Consider the following 19,378-nt stretch of genomic DNA (forward strand, 5'->3'; position numbering starts at 1 on the left):
ACTCTGTTTGGACTCTGCATAGAAATCTGACAGTACTACAGCTTACCTTGTACATTTCATAGTCTTTTGGCCTTGCTCTTGACAGACTTTTTGTTGTTGTTGTTGTTGGTGAAAGAATGGACTGTCCTGGGGTTCAGCAGCATAGCAGGTGGCAGGAACAGCTGGGGTGACCTTCCCCCAAAGCCTCTTTTGCAAGAGCTGCAAGAACTACAGGATCACCTTATATCTGCATACATGGAAGCAGAATCCCTGCCCTTGGACTTCAATAGTTGCACTGCCTGGTTGTGAACTCAGTAGTGTTAGTTAATCTGGGGCTTGCCATAAGCAGGTTAATTCAAGCAAGGGTAGAGTCCCTTCAAGAGCAGGCTGAAGTAGAGGAATTGTTACTAACTCATATCCATTCTTGGTGTTGGTAACTTCTAGCTTTTGTAGAAGGGTATCAGAATGGAAGACAAACGTCCTTCCTGGAAGTTTGCATGGGATGGTGTGTGCTCAGGGTATATTATTCTTGGGACCATCAACTTGAGTGGTTTCTCAGTTTCATACAATTTGTTTGAATGCTACTAACATTTTATATGAATAAAATATTTTAAAATTATCTAGCAGGAAAATAATGCAAACTTTCTAGTGGAATGCATCAATGTCAACAGCGAAATGAGCATTGTTGGCAGAATGAATGTCTCTCCCCGCTCAGTATCTGCTCCAGACACTAATAGATTTGCAAAAGGTGTAGTTGACTACTGCAGGAAGAGAGGAAGCACAAGTCCACTTGCATGATGATGGATGTTGGCTTCTGCTTGAAATCTGTTTAATTTTTGTCATGGTCAAATCCAGGTAATCTTCCAAACCAGTCTGATGCCCTCTAGATGTTTAGGGTGAAGCCTCGTTGATCATTGTTCATGCTGGCTGGGAATGATTGGAATTGCAGTTCAAAGTTTCTGAAGGCCACTACGTTGGGAAGACTGATACAAACTAAAGGCTATAAATTTTAAAAAGTCAATCAGAAAAAAGATAACTGTGCAACGTATGTGGATCCAAATGTATGAAAGACATTCAGCCAGTAGTGCCTCAAGTACCTATTCCTGTATTCTGAATGTGTGAATTTCAGTAGCTATAAAATGAAGGGTGATTAAGAGATGGAGCCCTGGCTTGAACACATTTTTGTACTGAAGTTCACCTAACTTTGTGCATTTGATGGCAGTTACCTTAAAAATAAAATAAAATGAATAAATGCAATGTTCTTACTTCAGTGCAGGTAGTAATTTAGTTTTATTTTATTTCTCCTTAGCTAAAATTCTTGTCTTCCTCTGTGATGGTGTGTATCACAAAATTCAGCTCAACTAGCCATCCCAACAATTGTAACTCCAGTTAGATGCTTTCTGACTGAAACGGTGGTAAGTGTGTATATATGAAATAATATATGCCTGAGTACATTGATTTCAGTTGGTCTACTCTGAATGTAACTTGGTCAGATGCCATCCCCTATGTATCTGAATGTGTATATGTCTGTAGCATGAATTTAATAAAAAATGCAATTACATGGAATGAGGAGCATTTTGCAGATTTGTTGCTTATATATTGTTGCTTAATGCAATAGTTTCATTTTGATTTTTTTTTATGGCTTCCTCTTAGCAATATTTACCAACGAAGTGTACTTGCAGGAAGGAAATTGCTATAAATTTGCCCTCACTGGCTAATACAAGAATTCATCATTTGTTGACAAATTCAAAGTATGAGCAAACAGTTCATTCCTTCTGCTTTCTGACTTTTCATACACTTTTAAAAGATGATTCAAGTGTGATGCCAGCATGCCTGAATCTAACCTCAGTACAGATAGTCTAAACTTTTAAGTAAGGTAAAAAAAACCTCTCTGTGTGTGTTGGGCAGGGGGGAGTAGAATAGTAGTCCTGAAGTCATGTATTTCCTTAATCGTCTATGAGTGAACTACCTTGAATAGACCAATTGTGGATATTGGAGAGAATTCATAGTAGCAAATAAGGCGAACAAGGCTAGTTTTGTAAAGAGGCTTTACATGAAAACATATAAAAAAGCTATTTGTGTAAAAATGGTGCTTAATAAGCTCATTTCCATATGCTGGTCAGACTGCCATAGATCTTGCTGCAGTTCTGCTTATCTCTTAAGGAGCTGGAAATGTTTAGGAAAAATTCTTCAAAGAAATCTACTTCAGTGTTGCTGTTTTGTTGAAATAATTTGTTATAATGTAGTGTTGTACACTGTTTTGCCAATACCTTTGAAAATCAAGATGGTATAGAAATAAAAGCTGCACATGTGTTTCCTTTACTTCCACATAAATGACATCTTTGAATAAAGAACTGCTGCAGAAAACAAATTTCTGCTTCCTTTTTATATAAAGCTTTGTGACTTAAATTCTTCACTAGCATTATTCCGCTTGAGGCAAATAATCTAAGCTTTTTTAAAAAGCTGTTTCTACTCAGTCATGTCACAAACTGAACTGATCCAGACTATGTAGTGTTAGAAACTGGTAACTGGCAGACTTTTCACAGTGATAACTGCTATCGGTGAGTGCAGATGCATACTCCTCCCTTTACAAGATAAAATGAAAACTTCCAGCTAATTGGATAGAAATAAGCTTGTGTGTGTATTCACATGGCATGTTTATGAATCATTAAAGCAATATTTTTGCTAAATTTATTAGTTTCATAATTGCCAGTTTAAGGGTATATCTAATGACTGAGTTGTTTCAGTCAGTGAAACGTATGGCTTTAAAACTTTCCAGTTAGGAGCTGGTTTGCTGGTGTTTGAACACCACCCAGTTGTGGGATGACATCATTATGCAAAGTAGTACACAGACTGCTTTTAGCGTCTCTTCAAGGAAGTTTGCACAAGCACCTGGACTTGCACTTCGTGCAGCTAAACTGGAGACTTTAATCAATGTTCTGGGAATGGTAAAACTCAAGCATGGATTTCTTTAAAAAAATGGTGCCTTCCGTCATGTCAGGAGATGTTGTTTTGGATGTTGGAAGTACTATTTGTGAAAGTTCTCCAAAGCTGCTGAAAATGACACGTACCAACCTGCTCTCCTTAGGGCAGACTATAGAAGGTGACATTCATCTTTTGCATCCTAATTACAGTATGTATCTCTGTAAGTTTTTGAAGTTCGAGGCAAGTGTAATTTATAAAAAATGTGGTTTTATTGGTCAGCTTAGATTTTCCATGTTGGACTATGTTATTTAAAAATGCTGCAGATAGTTTTCTGACTTTGTAAGGTTTCTGTATTGTTTACTGTAGAAATATCATTTTGTCTAATTCGTGGATAGAATTGAGATACGTTAAAATGTATATCTGCACATTTTGCTGGACTGTTGTAAATATAGTAAAAAGAAATGTTACATGACTAATGTGAAAGATGTAATCTTGCCATGTTGGATGCAACTCATGATCCTATTGCTTTATTGGGTATTTTTGTGCTTGAATTCCAGCTTCATGTCTTGCCTGATCATAGTAGCCGTGCCCAGCTTGAAATCTTCTATTCTATTTTGTCTTTTTTCTCCCTACCCTTTTTCTTGGTATGAAGCCACATTTGAGGATAACAGCTTGTGATGACTTTGACCCTTAAATGTGGAATTAGTTGATGTTTTGGTTACATTGTTCCTCATAGCATGAGATTTCTGTGTGAAATCCAGTGAGTGTTTCTTTTTCTGTATTTGAGCTCATTTGGTATGGCTTGAAAAATGTCAAACAATTAAAAAATATAAATAGTGTCCAACATAAGGACCAGTAAAATCCCAGTTACACATTTTTAAGACCATTCCTTGTTTCCTTTTTATATTATAGCTAATATGATGAATAATTACTTATTTTAGTCTCAACTGATTCTGGTGATCTAGTTTGTAGTTTTGGTTTTCTCTCCAGATAAATTTATAGCAAGTAATTTTGTTCGTCAGTGTAATATTCCACATTTATGGTTTCTATACTTCTAATATTTGGTGCCAAGATTTTCTCCATTCTTTTGCCAAAATAATCCATCCTAGTATAAAAATACAGGCGAACAAACCCCTATGCTTTCTCTTCTCTTTTCTGTGAAAATATCTCAAGAATGCATTTCTTGTCTAAATGAATTTAATATACTATTGAAATGGCAAACATTCTTAACAATATGGAAGGGAGGTATCTAGTACTTACTGCAGCACAGGTTTATGTTAGGAACCTCATGATAAATTCCAGTCTTCCACATTAACCATGATCTTTCTAGGCAGTTGAAATAAACATACGGTAACTGACACTTTCCAATACTTAACCTTCTGTTGTTGAGCTCTCATGTAATTTAATACTTGCCTCTGTTTCATGAAACCCAAGGACATTATCACTTCCTCCCAAGGTTCCCAGTACTTCCACTTTGTCAATGAGTTCCTCCCTGGTTGTGAGGACCAGGTCCAAGATAGATGACCTCCTTGTTGCTTCTTCCATCTTTGGAGAAATGAAATTGCCAGGGAGGCAATGGAGGAATTTGTTGGACCTTACATTCTTAGCAAAGTTTGAGTTCCAACAGATATTGGGATAGTTGAGATCTCTCATGGCTACAGTATCTCTCCTTTTTGAGTGTTTGGCAATCTACCCTAGGAAGGCATCATTCAAGTCCTCAGTCTGGCTTGGAAGTCTGTAACAGACACCCACAGTAAGGTCACTGTTGTTTTCTCTCCTACAATATTTCCGTATATACTCTCAGCTTGCCTTCCATGCTCCAGGCCATAGAATAACTGCATTGTATAATTGGAAGGGACCCCAAGGGTCATCTAGTCCAACCACTGCAGTGCAGGTCATGGATCTTTTCACAAGTGCACACACCCTTTACATATAATGCTGCTAGACCATTACTGTTTGGTCTATTCCTTTTGAACAGATTACAGTGGTACCTTGGGTTACATATGCGTCAGGTTACATATGCTTCAGGTTACAGGCTCCACTAACCCAGAAATAGTGCTTCAGGTTAAGAACTTTGCTTCAGGATGAGAACAGAAATTGTGTTCCAGTGGCGCAGCAACAGCGGGAGGCCGCATTAGCTAAAGTGGTGCTTCAGGTTAAGAACAGTTTCAGGTTAAGAACGGACCTCCGGAACGAATTAAGTACTTAACCCGAGGTACCACTGTATACCTCTTAATTTCTACATTCCAGACACAAGTCGTATTGTAGGTTTTTTGCCCATTAGCAAGTTTTTGTAGCACTTCAGTTTCCTGAGCATCAATGAAGCTATTATCCCAAGTACCAGGTGGTCCCCTGTCATTTGTAATATTGCCTCCCCTTCCCCCTCAGGATTTAGTTTAAAGCTCTCCTAATCAGGTTCATGAGACTCTTAGCAAACACATTCTTGCCAACCACTGCGATGTGCGACCTGTCTCTTGCCAGAAGTCCTTCCTCAAGGAAGCAGAGGGCATGGTCCAAGAAAGAAAAGGTAAGATTAGAACTAGGGATTTTTGATTTTGTAGCTCAGTTGCTACACTTTCACAGCTTTGTGAAGCCAACATGTTTTGTATTTTAAGTAGAACGGCCTAGACAGAAATTATGCATCACTTTAACTGTGAAAAAGAGGTGTGTATCAGTTCTTGAGTAAATGCTGTATATGGAGGGAAGTTTATTTTGGTGTGGACAGGTAACTCTAATGCATCATTAATTTTATCATACTATCTTCTCGAATTCAAAAAGCTTATGCTATGCTTGTGAACATGGTGTTGTCTAGCCATTGTGATTTTTAAAAATTTGTTATTGCTAAATGCAGACATATTTGTGCTTTGATTCAATTTACCATCTTCTACTTGCTGAAATTCAAGCAACCAACTGCCTCTAATTCGATTTAAGGAACTGGGGTGGGTGTGTAAGTTTTAGAGTCACAGCCAGCACTCCACATAAAAATAATTTAGTGTGAGGTTCACTGGCAGCTTAGTTTTCTTGTTAAACATAGTTAAAATTGAAAGTACTGATAATCAGTTAGATTGAACTGATGCTACTGTAGCACAGTGAGACTGCAGGTGGCAATCTGCAGCAGCTGAAATGAAAGAGGTCTTTTAACATTTATGTTGGATGTACTCTAGCTTGGTTGAGCAATTGAGATAACAGGCATAAAGTACTCTAATCCTACAGTTGAAGATTAATTCTCTATTTGGTCTGTTTAAATGCCGCCAACTGGCTATGTCATTAGAAATTTCTCCAAATCGTTTCCATTACTACTATTGCAGAACTGTGTGAGGTAGGCATTTATGAAATGCAGATTATAGTATCCTACAATCATGCTTTTTACAATAGTAGACAGCAGCTGAATCCTCTTTAAATTATCTGCTTATTTCTATTTTTGTATCCTGATAATGGAATGAAGTGCTCTTCTAGCACACGCAGAGAACTGCTGAATTACCAGTGGGATGTTAATAGAAGATGGGGGTCTGACACAGGTAATGATTAAATGTGAAATATAACCCAACTTAAAAGGCTTGTTAATAGGAGATAGCTGTACCTGTTAAGATATTTGTAGTAAAGTTATGTAAACTTGAATAAGTACAGTATTAGACTGCTTGTTCTGTGTACAAGTAGCTTACTGATATGCAATGGGAAGTTGCTGCTGATGGTCTTATGAAAGCTGAATTTAGGTTATAACCTGCACTTACTGACATAGGTATTGGTGAAAACCTGATCTTTTGCAAAAACTTGTAACAATAATAAGAAAACAGAATTTTATTCCTATTTGTTTCATAAAGGGAATACCTGTGCAACTTCAACCAATTATTGTTCTGTTGTGTAAATGAAAAAAAAGAATATTTTGTACCTAATCAATTCCATTATATGGAATTGATAATAGTGATGTGGTCTTCTTAAATTGATAATAGTGATGTGGTCTTCTTAAAATAGATAACAGGGTAGTGCTTAATTAGAAAGGAATATTGGACTGAAAACATATGCTAAAAGGATTTGTTCACCTTTTAGATTGATGTCATTGGTAACTGTCTTCAAAATTCAGACTACTTGTGCAAAAAACCTTAAGGCCATCTGTAAAAATAATAATGAAGGGAAGGTGCCGTGGGAAGAACTAAGCATGATGCGTTACCTATTTTTTTAGATTCATTTTTAGTTACAAACAGTATCTACAAACATTGGGTCTCTGTTCTTGATCTCCTTGTACTCTTTGAAAATATCAGTCAATATATTAGTTTTGGTCATAAGTTGTTACAACTGTAGCATTATAAACAAAGTACAAATTAACTTCAGGACAGTTAACAGTGTAGTCTCCCACCTCTGGCTGTTGCAAAGGTACATAAACTTATTCCTAATCTTTCCAGCTACCGTTATGGGCAGTGCTGCTCGATAGGTAACAAATTTAGTCAGATTGGCAAGGGTGTGGCTAGCAACCTGAGTCTGTAAGTCCTGATTGCTTTTTGTTGGTGTCTCACTGTAAGTCTCTTTTGAGGAACACTGCAAACAGTAATGTAAAGTATATTGTGCAATTCCCTCAATTGTACTTTGGCAATGTGCATTTTATTGACAACCCACTCTATCTGCCATCCATGATACCTGAAATGGGATGTATAAGCTTTTGAAAGTATATTTCCTGAGAACAGTCCACCTTCATAAAGTGGCACCACTGCCGTCAGTAATATACTCAGAATTGTTTCTATACCTACTAGGAAATGCTAAAAAAATATATCTTAAATCTTATGTCCACTGTGGCTCAAACTTTGTTGTGCTCAGATCTCTATTAATTATAATCTGATAGTAGCAGCTCCTGTTACCTTGCCATGGACTTTTTCATGGCTTATGCAGCTTGCACATATATGGAAATACTTGAGCACTCTGGATTTTACTGAAGGAAGCCCAGCCTCTGAGCTATGAGGCAAACAAACAGAGTGTTTTAAATGGAGCTGGACAAATTTTAAAGCTAGTATGTGGTGGAGTTGTGGGGCCTCAGCAACGTGCATCAACCAGGCAATAAGTTTAACCATAAAAACTGTATGTGCTAGCAAATAACCTCCAGATAACTACAAGCAATCCCATACAAGTCATAGGATGACTGGAAGAGTTATGCCCTTTTAAAATGAACCATCTAGTGCACATACTGTATAGGTAAATGGTAGTTGTAGCTAAGTCTAAGACTGATGTAGCCAAACTGATAGCTATCTGAATTTATGTTTGTGGCAGGCACACTAAAGCGATGTAGAGGTGTAGAAATATTAACTGATTTCTCCAGAGATTCTGTATTTATTTATTGTTATTTCATAATTTATTATTTATCTTTTACACGTTTGTCAAGGCAGTTTACAAACATATCACAAAAAGAGCCAGAAACAACCCACACCTATAGGCGAGGCTATAATTCAGCATGTTGTTCTAGTTCCTAGAGTGTCTTATCAATTGGTCACTCTAAGCCAAGAACCAATTAACAAACTGATTTTGCTCCTTTGGAGATAATGCATTCCTCTGCCCCACCCCCACAATTAGTCATATATCCCCTGCTTAAGCAGTAGGACTATTCCCCTGTAACAGATCCATTTCTCACATCCATTATAATATTGAGAAATAGGTGTTGTAGCACTAAATATAAAAATGGCCGTCTTAATTTAGGAAAAGACCTTAGTAGGCTTGAGAAGAACGCTGTTGAGTCTGAAATGACGGTATATAGTGGCCATTCAAAGTGTTAATCTTTATGTAAGTGAACAAAATAACAACCTGGAACTTGAGAGGAAGGACTCCGCTCACATGGTTGCATATATTACTGTTTGCAGAGAGCCATAAAGAAATCTTCATTTAGGCTAAACTAAATTACAAAAGCTTGGGTGTTCCTTCTGGAAGCTCACAAGCAGGGCAGAGGTAATGGTTATCTTCCTGAGGTATCTGATAATCAGAAGTATATTGCCTCTAAACAGTGAGATTCTATTCAGGGACTGTTCCTGAAAGCTGTAAAGAGATACACTCAAGTCTGAATGCATCTCATTAAATGTGTCTTCTCTCTTGAAAATAGGTGAGGAACTGGTTATAGCTGGTGGGTCAGATCCTGACCTCCCCTACTTTTGGCAGATGGCCACGGCCACTTACTTGTAGGGCTGGGCGAGATCAGCTTTTCAACATCACGGTGTATCGCCAGCTAAACATCGCAGTTTGGCGGTATACAGCGATATTGAAAAAACAGCTGCATTGGCCTCTGCCCGTAAGGTGCCGGATGAAACTGCCCCAGCTCTAACCGTGGAAGCTGAGGTGCTTTACCCAGGCGCTTGTGGGCTGGGACAATGCAGCTTATTTACTCAGCTCAGCTGGGGATCCGAAAAGTTCTCCCTCCCCAACTGAGCCAGCCCCAGAGCCCCCATACTGCTGCATGGTCGCAGGAGCCAATGCCGGGCTGAAGGCTCTTATTTTATTTTATATTTTTTATTTTATACCCCACCCGTCTGGCTGCGTTGCCCCAGCCACTCTGGGCGGCTTCCAACACACACAAAAATAATAATAAAACATTGAACATTAATATTAACAATCAGATCCTATATAAAAATACAATAACTTTTAAATAAACAAGTTATACCAAATAAAGCAATATGCAGTAATGCATTAGAATCCAATAGTAAACACTCAAACTAAATATCAGCAGGTAATAGTTAAACAGTTAACTGCTCGGCTGATGCAAGGCTGGCACACTTCCTTAGCTGAGCAGTTTAAAGAACAAGCTGTATCATGCCTTGCCAATACAGTTTGTTTCTCTCTCTGTGCCGTATGAGGGCAGACCGCGATGTCAGCTTCACTCAGCAGTATATCGCTGCTGAAAGTGCTGCTGCTCCTGAGTCCCTCTGCTTGCAGCGCCCGCTGGAGGAAGGAACTTTTGACACTTTCCAGCGGACGCTGCTAACAGAGGAACTCAGGAGCAGTGGTGGTTTCACCAGCATTGCGGTCTGCTCTTTATACTGGTCCTGGGTGATACATCGCCCAGGCCTACCCACTTGTCAGTCATCTAATAGCACCATGCCATCAGTTGAATCAGTTTCCTTTGGCCGTGTGGTTTGAGATCAGACAGTGTGGGCAAAGCCTCTGGGATTTGCAGGTGCTGCTGGCCATTGATGCCTGCAAACCTTGCAGGGAGCTGTGTCTTTACCTACTTTGCTCTTGATGTCACATATATGAGATCATATGTGGGGCTGGTGGATATGGCTTGGGGAAAACTTGCAGGCCAAATTAGGTTCATGGACCGAAGGATTGCCATCACTGCTTTAAGATGTTGGCAGTCACCTTTTCTGTGACAGTGTGTTCCACAACTTTGGTATTGTATGGAAAGTTGTTGCCTCTTCTTAACCATATAATTGAACCTACTTCTGCTCCATTCTCTGGAGGAAGAAGCAAGGTAGGGATTAATTGATAATTTATTAAACAAATAATTTGTCATCTAGGCATTGCCTACCTCATTTGGTTGTGATTTTTCAAATATCTGTGCTTTGGTTATAAGGATTTTATTTTGAAGCCTATAATTATTTTTGTTCAATGTAATATCGAGTGCCTCATGGCTGTATTTTAAGTTACTTTGGGAAAAAATATATATTGTTTTCTGAGTTCTCAAACAAGGAGCCAAATGAAATCTATGATTACATTTTAACCTTCTTTCAGAATTGCTTTTGTCTGTTTTTATGGGAACAAAGTAACAATAAATGTTGATACTGTACGGAGGTGAACTAAATACAGTATCTGCCTCTTCTGTGACTTCTTTCTCTCCTAAGTGGGCACTGTTTAGGAAATGAGATATGAAATATTGCATTAAGTACTTTTAGAAAGCTCATAGCACGGTTACAATGCCCCTCCCATTCCATTAGCCGTCATAATCTCCAATAGATTAGGCAGGAAGTTGTACTCTGCATTTTCAGGGGCATGTTGAGAAGTCTGTGCTTGTGTTCAGATTGTTTGGAATAGAAAGAATGCATTACTATATATTTATGTGGGGGGAAGCAGTCCTGATGTTGGTGTCTAATAGAGTACAATCTAATAGAGCATAATATTTCCTTTTCAGTTTGCAAGTAGGCAAAGTTCTTTTTCCCCACTATCCTTTTTTATTAGAGTTCCTGCAATAAATTGTACCTAAAGTTCCAAACTCTCACTGGCCTGTGTTTACTAACAACAAGGTGACTAACTAACAGCTAATATCTGAATAGCTTTATTCTATTTTTGTTTCTGGTGTGTGGGATTGATTTGTGTCAGCACTGAGAAATATGAGGATCCTGAAGGGCATCCTGTCTTGACAAGCGTGTAAGCTCCCCCCCCCCCCCATACTGGAGAGTTCATCTGCATTCAGCAGCATTTCTACTATAGTTGTGCGTCACTCGGAGACTGCATGGTAATGAAGCGCTGATGCTGTGGGCCAAAACTCTGTTGCCTGCAAGCAAAAAAGGATGACTGTTAGGAAAGCCATACCACCAAAACTGTAGCTGCCGGTGCTGCAGCAGCAGCTCTCTGAGACAAGATGTTGAGCCTCCAGGATTCTGTGCTTTTTGAAATTAACATTAAATCCCTGCTGAAGTCATGGAGCAGCAGCTGTAAGTATATTATCTTGACTGAGACAGCTACATCATGGGTGTTCCTCCTTGCATGCTAATTCTTGAATGTTAAGCTGCTGAAAGACAAAGTATTTTGTGTAAGACAAATGGGAGAGATAGATAAGTACAGGCAACTAGAATATCTGCTTCCTAGTTCCCATGCAAAACCCTCCAAAACATTATCTTTAATTTCTAACTCTGTGTGTGCATGGGAGATGGGGGTGGGTAGGCTTTTTGCTTTCATTTGGAATGGTTCTTTGCAAAAAAATAGAGGTGACAGTTTCTAGATCTTAGGCTCTGCAGCAGATCTGCTCAGTACTATTCCATAGTTCCCTTCAGCACAAAATGCTTTTGAAGCAAAATCAGAGGCCTGCAGACCATAAATAAGTTCCACATTAATATACTTACAAGTGAACTGTTTAGTCAATGTAATTTATCCATAATAAGCAAAGAAAATTTCATTGTTAAACATTCTATAGATGAATCCCAGCTTTTTGCTGTGCATTTAGACAAACTAATTCAAGTGAGCAAAAGTAGGTTTCTAGCTAAAAAGCCTGAAACTCTAATCCTTAACTTGGTGATTCCCAAATTACAGGATGCGCCCCTACCTGGGTGTATGGTCACTCAAAGGTTCCTGGGATGTCTGTCATACTGAAGCAGATGGAGCCTACCATTTCCTTTAGCAGGAATTGAATGCCCCCTGACAGCATAAGTGCAGTCACGAAACAAATTGTCCAAACATAATTTTGGAGAGGAAGAGGGATCAAGAAAAAACTGCTGCTTTGCTGTTCAGATTTTTGTGTGAATGGTTTTAGGAGTCTGTAAGAGAAATCCTCTTCTGGTGACAAAGTTGGAAATTAGTCCCTCATTCACAGATCCTCTTGTACAACAACATACTATTTGTACATGACTGCATGCAAGGATCTCTCATGTTTGCAAGAGGTGGTTGGCCCTTTTAAGTATGAGTAGGTGAGAGTAGAAATCAGCAACGTGAGAAGTCAGGACAGAGTTCAGAAAGTTTTAGAATCTCTGACTCAGTTTATCTCTTTTGGATGATAGTTTAGTTCACAGAATACGGCTCTGACACTTCTGTATTGTTATCTGTGATGTATATATTGGCAGTTTTCAAATAACCATTGCATGGCAACATGAAATAACCTTAGAAAAAAGAGCTTTTTCAAAACTTGGAGGTAAGCTTTCCTTTTCTAGAATTAATTATAATTTGTTTCAAATATTTTTCCTTTTATTTATTTTATATAATTTCCTTTTATTTAACTTACTCCAGCAGTACATTGTATCGAATGATATTCCGTTTGAATATATTCAAATACCGATTTTTGTATTGCTTATTGAGCCTTGTAGGTTATATAGCATTAAACATTCAACAGGTTGCTTAGTAGATTATTTTTAACCATTCACATGTGCCAGGCTATGTTAGAATTGCAGATCATGGATACAGAGCAAGTTGAAAACAGTAAAAAAGTGATACATGGTTAGACAGTGGTGCCCCGCAAGACGAATGCCTCGCAAGACGAAAAACCCGCTAGACGAAAGGGTTTTCCGTTTTTCGAGGCGCTTCGCAAGACGAATTTCTCTATGGGCTTGCTTCGCAAGACGAAAACGTCTTGCGAGTCTTGCGATTTTTTTTGCTCCCCCCCCTTTTTCTAAGCCGCTAATAGCCGCTAAGCCGCTAATAGCGCTAATCCGCTAAGCCGCTAATAGGGTTGCTTCGCAAGACGAAAAAACCACAAGACGAAGAGACTCGCGGAACGGATTCTTTTCGTCTTGCGAGGCACCACTGTAGTAGAAGCTAGTAACATTTTAAATATCTGCTTTCAGTTTGTATATGAACAAACAAAGCTCAAATGTATTCCTTTTAACAACCCAAAGGAGATTTGAAACAATTGAAAGATGTTCCTGATTTATATATATTCTGTCTTGAGGTGTGTTAAACATATATTTGAAACTTTTGCTATTTTCTTTAAGGTATGCTTTGGGTTGCGAATTGATATGTATGCTGAGGCTGCTTGCAGTTCTTTAAATAGTCCATATTATATATGTCCCCTCATAAGTATATCCCAAAGGCAAGTTATTTACTGATTGTACTGCTGCCTATAAATTTAGGCCTCTTGTCATCACTTATGGGTTATCCTGGATGGATCTTTTTTCTGGTCCAATAGAACTGTTCTTAAGATATAAAACAGTATTCTGTATCACTGGGATTTCAGGTCTTAATAGTTTCCTCTATGAGCAGTGGAGAAAGAAATATTACATAGTAGTGGTTCTTGCTGTGAGATAGGTCACCTTAGGGAGATGTGGATAATTTCTGGAATGGATGCAATTTATTTCCTACAACTTCCTCTCAGTATGCCTTGATGAGGTTTGGAACAAAGTGCTAACCTTTGCAATCTACTATAATATCGGAAGATTCTGTGCATTATCCTTCCTGTTTGTTATCAGAATTAAGGAAGACTATTCCACTTTTTCTGGTTTTGCTTTATTCTACTTTCCTTGACATCTCTCATTCCAGTGACCTTGAAATATATTATGGGTCTATATGGTTCCATTTGGTCAGTCTTTTTTTCTTTGGTTTATCTGAGATTCAAAATATCAACAGTTTGGTTTCATTAAGTTCAGGAAGGTTTCTTCAAGACTGGGATTGGCTCATCCTGAATACTTTGTATTATTATGCTTATTTAGGCTATAATTTTCTAAACCAGGTTATTCATTTGCTCTATTCTGTACATTACACTATAATTGCAAAGTACTTATTTTACTTATTTGAAAACTATATGTAATGTAATCCTGTTGGTGGTAATGTAGCTCCCTGAAATTCCTAATGGTTGCTCAGTAGTGAGTGCTTTTTTTAAATACAAATGTTCCTTTTAAATGGGGTACAGTGTGGCATTTTCTATTGTATAATTTACACAGAATGACAATAGGATATAATTAGTGCTATAGCTACATTTTGAGAGACTGTCTCCAGCTACTTCAGTCAATGAGATTTCTTGTTGCAAAAGGAAATCCCAATGTACTTTTGGTTTTTTATGATATCCCTTCTATGAGTATGTATGCTTGAATGTATACACTCAAAACACTGCTTCATCTCACTGTTGTTGTTTTTAAAGGCTTGCTTAGCTGGCAGAATGGTGTTGCAATGCTGGCTAGGGTTTGATTGTAGCTGCACTTTTTTTCTTTCACTAACAACAATGAAGTGACATTCATACGGCCTAGATTCAGGATGCTGTGTCTCTGCCAACAGTTTGAAGCATTCTTTTTACATTGAGTCAGGAACATTCTGTTAAACCAGCTGTGTAGTGAGAATATTTAGCAGATAAGTTATCCCCTTATTTCATTCATAACCTTAGCAAAGGATGGTATTTTACTAGTTTGTTTTCACTAGTGTACTAGCAAATGTCACATTTAACTTTTACAAATGGGCAACTTTGATAGATTCTACTTAGCTTTTTGCTATGTATATTTCAATCTTTAATGTAGTTTATTATTTTTCTCTCCTTCCCCCTTATATTCAGTAGCACTTCTAAAACATGAAGTGCTTCAAAACTCTTCACAGCAAATCTGTGAAGTAACATAGACTGGGGGAGTGTGACCTCTCCAAGGGTATTTACTCAGTTTTATAACTGAGCAAGTACAGTAGTTTAAATGTGCTTAGTGATAATAATAATAATAATTTTATTATTTATACTCCACCCATCTGGCTGAGTTTCCCCAGGCGCTCTGGATGGCTTCCAGTTCATATAAAAACATCAGACATTAAAAACTACCCGATACAGGGCTGCCATCAAATGTTTTCTAAAAGTTATGTAGTTCATCTCCTTGACATCTGATGCGAGGTAATTCCACAGGGAGGGTGCCACTGCCAAGAAGGCCCTCTGCCTGGTTCCCTGTAACTTCACTTCTCGTAGTGAAGGAACTGCCAGGAGACCCTCAGAGGAGGACCTCAGTGTTGGGGCTGAATGATGGGGGTGAAGATGCTCCTTCAGGTATACTGTGCCGAGGCCATTTAGGGCTTTAAAGGTCAGCACCAACACTAGTTAGCAGGGATGTGTGGATAAGCATGATGGAAAGTATGAAGTATGATATTTCATACCAGTACTTTCTGCCATCTTCATTAGCTCCCATGCTTTCCAGGCCAAACTCAAAGTGCTGCTTTTGACCTTTAAAACACTTCACAGCTTAGGATCAGGTATCTGAAGGATTACCCGTTCTAGTTCAAAAGACGGTGTGGGAGGAAAAACATCATATGGTAAAAGAAAAAAGAGGCTATATCTGTTGTGGAATTATTTATATAATTCCAGAGGAGGAAGTTTTTTATCAGGTGGTACCAATTTCAGCCATATACCTTATGATGTAATTAATGGTTCCTGTTACCCCTTTTGGTACTGTCTGAAAGGGGGCTCACCCCAAGTGTAGTTGGCCTTAGCATTAGTCATTCACAATAATATAATTATGATAAAATGCCAGTTATAGATGCAAATTACTTGACTATAGTTCTTCCTAAGTTGTGTTCAGTAGTATTATGTATACCTATCTGCTACTCAATATGATTCCCCAACTTGGGCCACTGTTCTTGTAACTTGCGCTTGATGTGAACTTGATAACTCAATTATTTTGAGCATTTTTACTCATAAGACAAATAAGTCAATTATATTGGAGAGCTGGTGCAACGGGTACTGCTGCTAGTAAATCTGTTGATATAAATATTGATATAAAGAACATCACAGTGAGTGATATCTAACATTTGTCATACTTGGTGTATGGGTCTACTCTGAATATGGCTAATGTTTGATCCTACCGAAGGTTTTGGGACTTGCAGCTTTAATGTGTTTTTGAGACATTAGTCTTTAATGTTTCCAGACAAACAATGAATAACCGTGAATAAAAAGGTACTCTGCTTTTCAGTGTATAACATGGCTTTATTATACTATGTGAGTAACACAGAAATCAGAGATGCAAAACTACCAGTTGAGGCTGTCCAACAGTTGGAATGTTCATGGTCATTCTCTGCTTATCATTCCAACTCAATGGAGTTGTGTCAGAGGTTACACTGCCAAAAGTGCAATGGCCTGTGGGTCCCTGTCATTTGCCTGTCATTCTCTCTGGACTCATCTACATTCGTAGAGAAAAAGAGCTTTATATGTGTTACAATACTGTGACACCAGATGACATTGTGATTTCCCTTTATAAAGTTTATAATGTGTTTAACTGAAACACTTTTTTGATGTGTCTAGATCCAGCCTCTGTCTTAGCTTTCCACAACAGTATACCTACTGATTTGCTCTGTAAGTAGAAGAAACAGCTCTACTTTTAAATGTGTGTTGTGCATCACCAGAGGTCCTATTCCATGCAAATGTCTGATTTAATCTGCCTCTTTCTAAGCGGACTTTACAATTTCATGCTGCACTTTGAAGCAAAATGTAGCTGTGCACATCACTATACAAAATATCTGCACATACTCCTTAGGTGTGACCTTGGTACAAATTTCTGTATACATTAAAAGAAGATAATGTTTTCATTGTTTTGTTTCTTTTAGTATACTGATATTTGATTATTAAATTTGATCACGTGTTCTTTCTTGCCTGAAATGAGCTGTAACCTATGGCATGGATTCCAAGGCATTTATCTAGTTCTGTACCATTTGCCGGTAGCTGCCCTTGGTAGCAAATCTCATTTTCTCTAAGTTGTGTCAGTTTGTGTCATTGGCTATCTCCCAGTCCCTGCTCCTTAGATCAGCTCTGCAAGCTACTGTTGACTCCTTTGAAGCGCATCGGCAGTCAGTGGAGCAGATTATGGGATAGTTTCAGTATCTGAAAGACAGATGATTACTGTCAATGCTAAAGATAATTTACCTCCAAGAGGAAAGATGTTGGATATTGTTATGTTGAATATATATTACAGAAAGATTCAGACATTTTCTTAGTTTTTCCTCTTTCCTTGAAGTGCTGAAGCTGATAAACTTTAAGCTGATAAACTTTTTTTTTGAGGGTCTGGATAAACAGTGAATATTCTACAATCCAGATGGACGCGGGTGGCACTGTGGTCTAAACCAGTGTTTCCCAACCTTGTGCCTCCAGCTGTTTTTGGAATACAATTCCCATCGTCCCTTGCCACTGGTCTTGCTAGTCAGGGATGATGGGAGTTGTAGTTCAAAAACAGCTGGAGTCCCAAGGTTGGGAAACACTGGTCTAAACCACTGAGCCTCTTGGGCTTGCTGATAGGAAGGTTGGCGGTTTGAATCCGCACAACAGGATGAACTCCCGTTGCTCTGCCGTAGCTGCTGCCAACCTAGCAGTTCAAAAGCACACTAGTGCAGGTAGATAAATAGGTACCACTGTGGTGGGAAAGTAAATGGCGTTTCCATGTGCTCTGGCTTCTGTTGTGCCAGAAGCGGTTTAGTCATGCTGGCCACATGACCCAGAAAGCTGTCTATGGACAAACGCCGGCTCTCTCGGCCTGAAGTGAGACGAGTGCCACACCCCATAGTTGCCTCTGAGTGGACTTAACCGTCCAGGGGTCATTTACCTTTACCTTATTCTGTAACCTGCTTTCTTAACACTGAAAAGGCACAATCTATCAATGTGTATCTGGAATTAGGGTAATGTTCTTTAAATGTCTTGGATTTTGATCCTGTAATGTACCATATATTGGATACTGCACAGGTAAACGTGTAGAAATGCTTGCATGGTTTGAAGTTAGCTTGTTTTGACCAGAGAAGAATTGCAGATCAAGTTGCTGGAGGATGCCAAATGGCAAAATTAACTGGGAAGCTCAGGAATCAAGAAGACAAGATTTTTAAAAAAGAATGGGAAAGGTTTATAATGTATATACAAGATTATTGTAAGCAGTTTAAAACATTGGCAGGATTTTAAACACACTTGTAATGTAACAGTATGTATGGATAACTTAGAAAGAAAGAAAAATTGGAGAAGTAGTGATATGCAGTTGAAAATAGGATTAATAGGGCCCATGGAAGGTATGGAGCGAGGTCAGGAGATTCAGAGCAATCTTGACATTTGGATTTGGAATTGGTTTTGTTGTATGTTCATATTTTTGAAAATCAAATAAAAAATTATAAAATACGAAGTTAGCTTGTTTAACAACTAACTATTGTTTCTTATATGTTGGAAATTTTGGATCGCACATAACACTAAGCCAGCATTCTTGGAAACTGAAAGGAAACTTGTCAGAGCCCTCCTCTTTGGCTGCATAGGGAAAAGGGAAGTGCATGAGCCTGACAGTACACTTGGCATACTGAGGCTCATCTACAAAGCATGGTTTATGTGCAAACCAGCCCTTTGTATAGGTGTTTTTTTTTTTCCAGAGTTGCTGATCGGATTGATTGAATTGAAAGTGTTGTAAACAAAAATTGCCCTTTTCCCATATGGGGTATCCAAGAGCCCATATAGAGTCCTTACATAGGTTTCCTATTGGTAGGAGAGAATAACAGAGGCCAACCAGAGAAGCAGCTAGTAAGCTTGATCTTTATTGATCATTTGCAACAGGGTGCTCCCCTCACCCGCAGGAGAGAGGAGGGACCCAGAAAAATGGCATGCAAGGCCTTATAAAGACTTTTGAAATTCCCATCCTGTAGATCAAGACCACCCCCAGAAACATCATACATACATCACAGAAGGGGTGTAACCTAAGACCACCCCTCAGATACATCACACCTACATCACAGAAAAGGCGGTCTAAAACAGAAATTTGAATATTGTTTTTCTCCTGTTGTTGTTTATCTCCTATCTGGCAGGTTACTTGATTGGATTGCCTGGGGAGCCCAGCCATCCTTTTGTAGTGATAAATACTTAGTTCCTGGGCCAGGTCACAGGCTC

General features: G+C 38.6%; 1 protein-coding gene across 9 annotated transcripts in view; it reads left to right on the forward strand.

Moving 5' to 3' along the window:
- The window catches only part of FRYL (FRY like transcription coactivator), a 141,172-nt gene that overhangs the window by 24,899 nt on the left and 96,895 nt on the right, over nucleotides 1–19,378 (forward strand). For 3 of the 9 annotated variants that reach the window (XM_081875551.1, XM_081875552.1, XM_081875555.1), the window contains exon 1: nucleotides 2,874–3,112. The exons of 1 other annotated variant lie outside the window; for it this stretch is intronic. In XM_081875551.1, the coding sequence (XP_081731677.1) occupies nucleotides 2,941–3,112 (172 nt within the window). In that variant the 5' untranslated portion in view covers nucleotides 2,874–2,940. Of the gene's footprint in view, nucleotides 1–1,288; nucleotides 1,395–2,873; nucleotides 3,113–11,508; nucleotides 11,526–19,378 lie in introns of those variants that run through there. 5 more of the 9 variants (XM_081875556.1, XM_081875557.1, XM_081875558.1 and 2 more) reach the window with 4 other exon arrangements.

Source organism: Podarcis erhardii, assembly GCF_964252035.2.
Source record: "Podarcis erhardii genome assembly, chromosome: 9".
Classification (NCBI taxonomy): Eukaryota; Metazoa; Chordata; class Lepidosauria; order Squamata; family Lacertidae; genus Podarcis; species Podarcis erhardii.